This window comes from Hibiscus syriacus, unplaced genomic scaffold (genome assembly GCF_006381635.1).
Source record: "Hibiscus syriacus cultivar Baekdansim isolate YM2019G1 unplaced genomic scaffold, ASM638163v2 tig00002237_pilon, whole genome shotgun sequence".
In the NCBI taxonomy this organism is placed as follows: Eukaryota; Viridiplantae; Streptophyta; class Magnoliopsida; order Malvales; family Malvaceae; genus Hibiscus; species Hibiscus syriacus.
Window position 1 is genome coordinate 5,579,169 of NW_024061918.1, and position 10,274 is coordinate 5,589,442.

At 33.2% G+C, this 10,274-nt stretch overlaps 1 protein-coding gene across 1 annotated transcript; it reads left to right on the forward strand.

Annotated features, from left to right (window-relative positions):
* The first annotated feature begins 4,543 nt into the window (after positions 1-4,543).
* On the forward strand, positions 4,544-4,933 carry LOC120140343 (2S sulfur-rich seed storage protein 2-like). The gene has a single exon (XM_039155326.1). It carries the CDS (start codon positions 4,544-4,546, stop codon positions 4,931-4,933), a length of 390 nt encoding a protein of 129 aa, XP_039011257.1.
* Positions 4,934-10,274: the final 5,341 nt, after the last annotated feature.

The window sequence follows — 10,274 nt, forward strand, 5'->3', positions numbered from 1 at the left end:
AACACAACAACATTGTACCTATGAATCTTGAATACATAAATGTATCGGTAACTATGATGTACATAAATGTACCTCTGTGTGATCGATCACTAACATTGTTAGAGTATGCCTAAAGACCAATCATATGATTATTGTAATAATACATTTTATTTACTGAATTTATTGAATAAATACATTACCGCTATTATTTTCAGTTAGATGTATGTGTTTAACATAAATTAAAAGATAATAAAGTCCATATAATAATGTTATTATTATTATAAGATCCATAGTCAAGTATTATTATGGGCATTGACAAAAACAATACACTTAAGGCTAACATGTTATTGATTGATGACAACGAGTTGTCATTGACATAGAGATGTCAGAATTGATACATGATTATATTGTTAGAGCACAATGTATTGGATTGACCCACCATGAGCATATATCTTGGATTATTATGTGACGTTCATAACATTGCTCACGGTCATGACTATATATATGATCCTCAGACTTGAGATCAATGCTATCCCAACATATATTGTTGTATGTTTTGATACAGTTAAACATGCTCTCTAACTGGTTGCACTATAAGACTGTTATTGAATATATCTGGATATATGTAGTGGGGTGTGTATGATTAAGATCAGATTTGTCCTTCCTACATAATAGGAAATATATCACATGCCACTTGATTGAGTGAGACTAGAAATGCATGGCCATGCTCGAATAAGTTGATATGAGATATTACAAATTATTCGTTAATTATAGTCTACTGTAGATATCAAGAAACAAAAGATGAGTTATACAAGTGTGACTATTCCAAGACTTGTGCCTATTTTAGATATAAAGGACAAAAAGATGTAATACATAAAAGAGTTAATCACGAAGATGATGTGTCGAATCATAATTTCTTGCAACGTAGGTGACAATGATATATTGCTAGATGTCACTCATTGTATGTAATATAGGAATTGTTCTAATAATTACTACTAACGTTACAAGAACCTACAGGGTCACACCCTAAGATTGAAATGAGCAAAGATGTACCATTTGTTGTACGTTACTAAAATATATCTAGAGTTAATATATGTATATTTGATATACATATGGTTTTAATTATCCCGAATATAGTAAATAAACATTAAAAGAATGTAATTCTGATTACAACTCTTTTAATGGATATTTAATTCAGAATAATTAAATAAGAGTTTAAATAAACGTTAAAGAGTATAATTCGGATTATAAATATTTAATGGGTATTTAGTTTGAATTAATTAAATAAGAATTTAATTAATTCAAAATAACTAAAAAATCCCTAATATGTTAGGGGTAACTCGAATACTTAAAGGTGTGTAAGGTCTAACAGCCGTTTTTTAATCTTCAGTCATTTTCTCAAAATTGTTTTTTGGGAAAAGTAAAAATTTGCTCTCAATCGCGTGAACTGAGTAGAGGTCGAGACGTTTTTTCGTGGAGGCTTACGATTTGAACCATTTGTGATCACCATTAGCCGATGTTGTCTTTGTTGTTTTTCAAGGAACCCACTGTAAGTATTCGCATCCTTTTCTCCCGATTTCATTTTTTCGTACTTGGATCGCTTGTGAGACCATCAAGTTTTGCTTATGCTGCGCCATGGGGTACGCCAACGGTTCCAACAAACACTCCACCTCATGGCATGCCAATTGTATCACTAACCCTCAATCTCATACAATGAGCTTTATTTAAAAATCACATTATATTTTGCATATAAAATCATTTATATAATTAAATATAAATCAATTCTCATAAAATTGGATTTAGGCAGTTAATACCCTAAAATCATTCGGATGCTATGAAATAAAACAAAATAATAAAATGTATACTCAAAATACTATTTTAAAACTTTTTTTTATAAAAATCGTTCGAGGTTGACTCATCACTAGTCTTTCTCGTATTGTCTTTAATGATAAGTTTAGTTGCCTCACTACGCTTTAATGCTACTTTCACCTTTCTCTCAAACTTTACTATTTTCTTTTAGTTCACTTTGAGTTTGAATTCGATCATGATCTATACGAACGTCGATTTCCCAACATATACAATTTCGAATATGAATTAATACTTTAACTAGTATATTAATTTCGAATTCGAATAAATTCTAAAAATTATCATCAACACATATTTGATATAATTTCTATCACCCAATTGAAAACTAACATGAACTTCATCAATTTAATTTATCAAGTCCCCTAAATTGTCATTTATCACAAAAAATCATCTTAGTTTTCAATACTTCACATTTAGCTACTATTTGACCTTTCTTTACAATCAAACCTAATATTTTGAAATTTGCTCAACTAGTACTTTAACCTTACTTTAATTCATTTCAATCATCATAGTCCAACATTCACACAACACTTCCAAATTAGTGCATTAACATTACACCTTTGTAATTTAACCACTATTTTTTTTTCTAAAACTTTCGAATGGATCCCTATAAAATATACAACTTAGTATACTAATTCCCAACAATTATTTATTTAAGCTTTGAATTCTCAAATCTTGCTAAATGGTACCTAACAACTCAACCAAGGTTCAATTTGATCCAAACCAAAATTCCAAGTATACAAAATCATTCTAAATTCAATCTAAGCCCTTAAGAATTTTTACAAAATTTTTCCCTATTACTTCCTCTAGGGCCAAATACTTTAAAGTCTTGCATAATGGTCCCTAAATTTGTTTCAAGCTCAATTTCATCAACTACACATCATTCTCAACCATTCCAATTCATTTCCAACCACTTCCAATCAATTCCATATCACAACAATAAAAATTAACATTTCTCCATAAAACCCCATAATGATCGAATTGTGTAAACAAGTCCCTCTAATTGTCTGCAATCCATTTTCATGCTTGATTTTAATTCTACAACACTACTAACATCTTAATTCAAACTTATTTCATTGAATTCTCATATCCCCTTCATACACCATAATCACCCACTTCACAATCAGATTTTAATACCAAATGGAATAGAATATAAAGGGGATTTTTTTTTCTATTTCACATTTTAGCCCAAAATCCTAATAAAATGACCAAAATTGAAAAAACAAATTACCTTTGTTATTGGAGGCTCACGGCTGAGTGAAGAAGATGGAAGCAAAATTCTTGAATTTTCTATGTAAAAATCTCTTGTCAGATGTTTAAATTCTAATTAAAATGAATTTTAAATTCATTTCAATCCTTAAGTCCAAATTACCCTTAATGAATCTTGATAATTTTTTCTATGCCATCCTTTTATCTCCATTTTAATAAATTAAATACATATAAAAATCTCATTTATAAATTTCCATCTCTACCCATCCAATTTTCAAGAAATTCAATTTAGCCACTAAAATTCAACTTTCTCACTTTAACATGGAAATTCTACTAAATTCCACTACTTCATATCAAATTGTACTGATTAAAAATATCAATATAATATTACTAACCCCAAACTACCTTCCTTCAAATTTTTATAAACTTTCGATTCGATCCGATTATCCGAATATTTTACCGAACTTTATCACTTAATAGATTTTTATAAAAGTCTCGGATCAAAAATATGAAACCCACTAAAATACCATTCTTGGGCCGAATTATTCCTTTACAGGGCCAAAATATAACTTTTGAAAATTTAAATTTTAGCCTCTGAATTTTATAACTTTATACTTTGATAACCAAACTTTTAAAATTTACATTTCCGTCACTCATCCAAAATTTGGGATATTACCGTCTAACTTTGTATGATTTGGTTAAATCAATAAAAACATATAATTGATTCTAATATTAAGTAAATGCGAACCCAAAAATAACTCCCGCCGCGCAAATTATTGCGTCTACCCAAAACAAAAATCAAATCTAAAATAATGTCTACGAAAGATCATATACCATAAAATATAAATAATTATAATAAAATTTATATAAAAACTCAAACAAATTGATTTAAATTTTATAAATTTTACTCGATTGAAAAAAAATTAAAAAAGTTTAAACCATAAAATATGACTTATAAACTCGAATAACTTAAATTTTTTTAACTTGACTCTCCTCATCTTGATCGAGTAGTCCTCCGTAATAGTCTCTCCAAGAAAGGGATAAAACAAGTCTGGAATATTGATTATGAAAGGTCAATATGGAGAAAATATTAGTTGGACTCGGTTCATCACATCATCTGTGATCCCGACCAATAAAATTCATTCACCTTCAGGTAACTTCTAAATAATTATTCAGTCCTTTTTTACATATAAAAAATATGTGAAAATTCACTTTAAAAAAATGAGATAGATGAATCTTATTGCTTGGACCACATATTAAATGCAGAACTGGTCAATCTAATAAATTTTCGTCAAGATGATAGTTTTACAACATAACAAATCAAGTTTTTAACCCCATTTGCACCCAAAAGACTACGTGTTGAAACCTTATATTACACGTAAACGGCATGCAAAGGTGGAAGTCCACTATAAAACCCTTGATCCGCCACCCCATTTCTCACCATCAAGCTAATCAACATCATATATCCGTGAAATCAACAACCATTACCATGGCAAAGCTCGCTCTCCTCGTAGCAACCTTTGCTCTCGCTTTATTCGTCGTCAATGCTTCCATATACCGCCAGCAACACTCTTGTCAACAGCAGATAAGGGAGGAGGACAACCTGAGGGACTGTCAGAGATACATAGAAGACGAGTCGAGCAACCGGTACCACAGGTCGGACCGACACTTGGACTCGTGCTGCCAGCAGCTGGAGAACCTCCAGAGGGATTGCCGGTGCGACGGCCTGGAACAAGCGGTTAGGCAGCAAATGAAGGATGGAGAGTGGGAGAGAGAAGAGGCCCAACAGCTGTACAAGGTTGCCGAGAAGATTTTGCAGAGGTGTGATAACGTGGAGGAGCCTAGGGGGTGTGACTTGCCTTCTCGAAGGTGGTTTTAGAGATAAAAGGTCTACAAGACCCTAAAAAATGTTAGTACAATAAACTGTAAGGCATGCATATCAAAATTGAATGTTTTTCACCAGTCGTGATGGTGGTTTTGGGACTAGTCTGTACTCGGTATCTTACTTAAATAAAGCACATTATCGTGTGGACTGTGCTTGCTTCAATCCATTGTTTTCTGTTTACATCGTTTAATATTTTACTATTATGTATGTGATTTCCACATGTCAGCAATTACCTGCATTTTCCTTCCCCTAAAATTAGCCAACACTGGTTCGTAGAATTTTGAATGGCGTCGGGGTTAGTATCAATGTTTTGATAATTTACCGAGTTGCTCTGGAATGGGCTATGACAAATATTCTGTAGGACAACTTTTGATAAATAATGGAATAAGTGTTTCCACGTATTTTGTAAAGGTAACGTACGTGAGACTCTATCTTTTGGATTTAGATTTATTTTATGTTTTGGAATTTGAACTTGAAATTTTTCCGTTGCATTAGATGTAATGTTGTTGGTTGCATTAGATGTAATGTTGTTGGTTTTGTGATTAAGACGGATGTGGGCGATACTTGATTGTTGTAAGTAGTGACGGACGCTAGCAAGATTTTATGTTAGGGGAACAAACTTAAATTTAAGGGGATGAATTAAAATTCTAGAAGCGAACTAAAATTCTAAGGTGGCGAAATAGATTTTCTATAAGAAATACATAAACAAAATTAAAATATATGATAATTTTAAATTTTTAAAGGGGGTGACTTCCCCACCAGCCTCACTTCGGTCTTTTCTTGATTGTAACTTCGGTCCTTTCCTGGTTGTAAGATTAGGTTTTTGTCTAATGATACATGTTAAAGTGGCTAGGCAGTTTAATTGGTAAATGTGGATGTTAAAAAATGTTTTAAGTTGCATATCTCTCGATGGTGACTTTGAATTAGAATTCAATCTCGTTATTAAGGCCATTGCGTTTGGAGGAATATCTCTAGCGAAATAGTTGTCATGTTTCGTTCTTTTGAGCCGGTGATGTTTTTCTATGCATAAAGAAGTCAATTTGAATGACACGCCATTTAAATAAATAAAGGTGGCTAAACGTGAGCTATTTATAGCATGGTGGTATGTGTTTTTCTGTAGCGTATGAGAGGTGTGTTGTTTTGTTGTGGTGAGTTTTTGTTTGTATAGATCAACAGTCCTTTTGGTAGGTGATTGCTTGTGTTATCACAGTTTGAAATGTTGTTTTTTCCTAGTTGTGTTTAGGGATGGCAACTCAACCCGATCGGGTCGGATTTTTTTAAAAAAAATTCAGGTTCGGGTCTGGTTTTTTTTAAAAATGTACTGTTTGGGTCGGGTCGAGTTTAGGGTGTAAAAAATCCGACCCGACCCGAAAAATATATATAATTTTACCCTATATATTTAGGGATAATTACAATAATACACCTTTATATATAAATTTTTTCAATTAAATCACTGTTTTTATTGAATAAAAATATATTTTTATTATTTCGGGTTGGTTCGGGTTGGGTTTCTAAGTCATATATTCGGGTCGGGTCGGATCGGGTGAAACCAAAATTTTGTCGGGTCGAGTCACTGGTGGAGGACCCTTTCTTCTCGGGTCGGGTCAGGTGGCCCAAAAACCCGACCCGACCCATTGTCATCCCTAGTTGTGTTGTACTTTTTTTTCCTTCAATTAGGTTTAGAGAAGTTTTTATTAAGGCAAGTAACTTAGGTTCGGGATAATACTTCCAAATCCTTAATAAAATCGTAATTTGTACCATCTCAAATCATTAATAAAATCATAAATTCATAAATTGCAATATCCCAAATAATTAATAAAATAATAATTGCCGAGAAAAAATTATTTTAAGTTATCTTGTAGGTTAAAAGGATCGGTTTTTAACAGCCTTTTTTTAGTCTTACAGTGGCGTTTGTTAGCACAGCTAAACACCTTTTCGGCATGAGCAAGAGCGCCGCAAGAAAATTTGCTAAAATGAGCATCGCAATTGTTAGCGGCGTTGATAAGATGCATATTAGCCATATATTCTATGATATTTTCCTCATATTTGAATGACTAAAATTGCTTAAATCATGGATTTTGATTATATTTCATATTTTGTGGATTAGGTTGAAGATTTGTATTAAACAAGTTCAAAATCTAATGATTAGCATGATCTTCACAAAATCACAAATTAAAGAGGAAAAATCAAAATTTAAGAAGTTGGCAAGACCAGAAGAGGTTTTTGCATAAGGCGTGGGCACGGCTTATTCATCCTAAGCTATCGCAAAAGACGTCTGCAGTTAAGGCGTGGGCACGCCTTACCAGTCCGTACAACTATAAATTAGGGTTACAAATTTACAAGAGAAAAGGATTTTAATGATAGCTGAAAGACTCTATTGAATTATTCTTATCTTTAGAGAAGGATGAGGGTATCCAAAACCCCCTATTTTGGTGGGATTCACTTTTGGGAAACTTCCTTAACTAGAATAGGGCAATCCTTATAAAAGGAGAGCTAGGGTTTTCATAAGAGGCAATTTTTCTCTAGGATTATTTATAGATTTCATCTTTATTTTCTTTTAGTGTTCTTTCAATTATGAGTAGCTAAATACTTTTGTTCTAACTAAAGGATAATTGAAGTACGTTTTGGTTCTTCAAGAATTGTGAGATCTAAATAATTTTCATTGTTCTTTTATTTCTTCACTATTTATATATATCTTCTATATTTATTAAGAATTATTGTCTTGATTGATTGTTGCAAAGGGCTCGTTGTTAAATTATCAGGTTGATAAATTGCTATTTAGAACTTTAAATCCTTAATTGTTTAAACGTTCTAATATTAGTGGTAAAGTAACATAGTTGATTTTTGATTATGTTATGAAGGTTTAAAATCTAGTCCAAATGAATCAAGCTTGTGTATTTGTTGGCTAGAATTAGTGGTCTCTCTAGTAGTTAATGTTGTTGGTGGATTAAATCTTAAGAGTTTGTCTAGGGTTGTTCATTAACAAGGGAAATAATCAAAGAAATTCTCTTGATTATCAAGAAACTAAGGAGAGATAGGTTGTTAGAGCTTGTTAATAACCATAACCAATTTAGTGAAAAATAGAAGATTTTATCATTGTATCTATGGTCAATTCTCTGAACCAATTATGAAATTATACCTTTAGTTGGATATTTGCTTAGTATTAATTTCTCTAAATTTTTGTTGATTATAATTGTTTCTTCTTTTGATTTTTCTCAATTTCAAAACCCATTTTCTTTGCTTTAATTTTCATTAAAATAAGTCCACCCAATCCCTGTGGATCCGACCTTGCTTATCGCTACTACAATTTATATTTCTAAAAGCAATAATTATTATTTGTTGGGTTCGACACCCACCAAATTTTTGGCGCCGTTGAAAGGGACTGGTGTCATTTAGACTTATTTTGATGCCCCGTTCTTCTCATGCAGGTGAACTCCAATATGATCCTGAGATCGAGAAGACCGCTCGCAAATTAAGAAAAGAAACTAAATTGCGCAATAAACAAGCTTCTTCTTCTTCATCCCCTAATCGAAATCTGCACTCAACTTGGCTGATTCATCTAGCGATTCTAAAATAGAAGGAATAATGGCCAACGAAGAAAGAACTCTAAGAGAATTGGCTGCACCAAATGTGAATCAACAACCGCTTTCCATTGACTATCCAACTTTGGAGGTAGCTTTTGAACTAAAATCTGGTTTGATTCATTTGTTGCCTACTTTTCATGGACTTAAGAATGAAGATCCTCATAAGCATTTGAAGGAATTCCACGTGGTATGCTCAGGTATGAGATCGCAAAGAGTGATTGTATAGCAAATCAAACTGCGTGCTTTTCCGTTCTCGCTAACCGATAAAGCTAAAGATTGGCTATTCTATTTACCCTCTGGTTCTGTAACTATTTGGGCATAGATGGCGAGGTTGTTTCTTGATAAAATTTTCCATGCTTCAAGAGCTGCTGGTATTCGAAGGGAGATATGTGGAATAAAACAAAAATATACTGAGACCCTTCATGAGTATTGGGAAATATTCAAACAACTGTGTGCAAGCTGCCCTCAAGATGGGATTTCTGAGCAGCTTCTCATCCAATATTTCTATGGAGGACTACTACACATGGATAGGAAGATAATGGATCAAGCTAGTGGAGGTGCCATAGTGAATAAGACTCCTCGCGATGCTAGGGAATTTATCTCCATCATGGTTGCCAATTCACAATAATTTGTCTTTAGGCAAGACATGTCTTCAAGAAAGGTGAATGAGATAGGTTTGTCTTCCATTGAACATCAATTATCGCATCTCACCTCCCTTGTTCAACAAATAGATGTAGGAAACACGCAGCAAGTGAAAGCTTGTGGGATACGTGCTGCGATTGGTCACCCAACTGACATGTGCCCTACACTTCAAGATGATTCTCATGAGCACACCAATGCAGTTGAAAGGTTTTCAGGCCCACCACAAAGGAAGTATGGTCCTTACTTAAATACCTATAATCCAAGATAGAGAGATCATCCTAACCTTAGCTATAGACCAAGACCATCGCAATCCCAACGTTTTCCACCTGAGCAGTCTTCTTCAAAGCTAGGTATATCTCTAGAAGAAATTATCAAATCACTTGCAACTAATACACAACAATTTCAGTAACAGACAATAACAAGCATAAAAAAAATCCCAAGGTTAATTGGCATCTTTCTTGAGTTGGTTAGAATCCCAAGGTAAGATACCTTTCACAAACCATTGTTAATCCAAAAAAAAATCCTAGTGCAATCATATTTATAAGTGGGAAGGAGTTGAAGGGACCTAGTCCATTGGCACATGAGAGAGCCTTAGAGGAAGAAACTGAAAAGGAAGTTGCTGCTCCCCAGACTAAAAAAGACCAACTCAAAGGACTCAAAAGTGAAAAACCGAAGGCATTGGTAACAAATCCTCCTTTTCCCACTAGATTAGCTAAATCCGAGAAAGAATCAGAAGAGAAAGAAGTTCTTGAGACATTTCGCAAGATCGAGGTAAATATTCCTTTACTTGATGCAATTAAATAAGTACTTCGATATGATAAATTTCTTAAAGAATTGTACACCAACAAAAGAAAGCTTAAGGGTAATGAAAAGGTAAGTATGGGGGAGAGTGTTTCAGCTATCCTCCAGAAAAAACTACCCCCAAGTGCAAGGACCCAAGTATGTTTTCTATCCCATGTAAACTTGGTAATGTTAGGATTGAGAGAGAAATATTAGATCTAGGAGCCTCAATAAATATCATTCATCTTTCTATTTACTCATCTTTGAATGTTGGTCCTTTGAAAGAGACAAGAGTGGTTTTTCAACTTGCTGATAGATCTAATGTATAT

Coding starts and splice junctions, on each gene's coding strand:
- LOC120140343 (XM_039155326.1), top strand. CDS start 4,544: ATGGCAAAGCTCGCTCTCCTCGTAGCAACCTTTGCTCTCGCTTTATTC.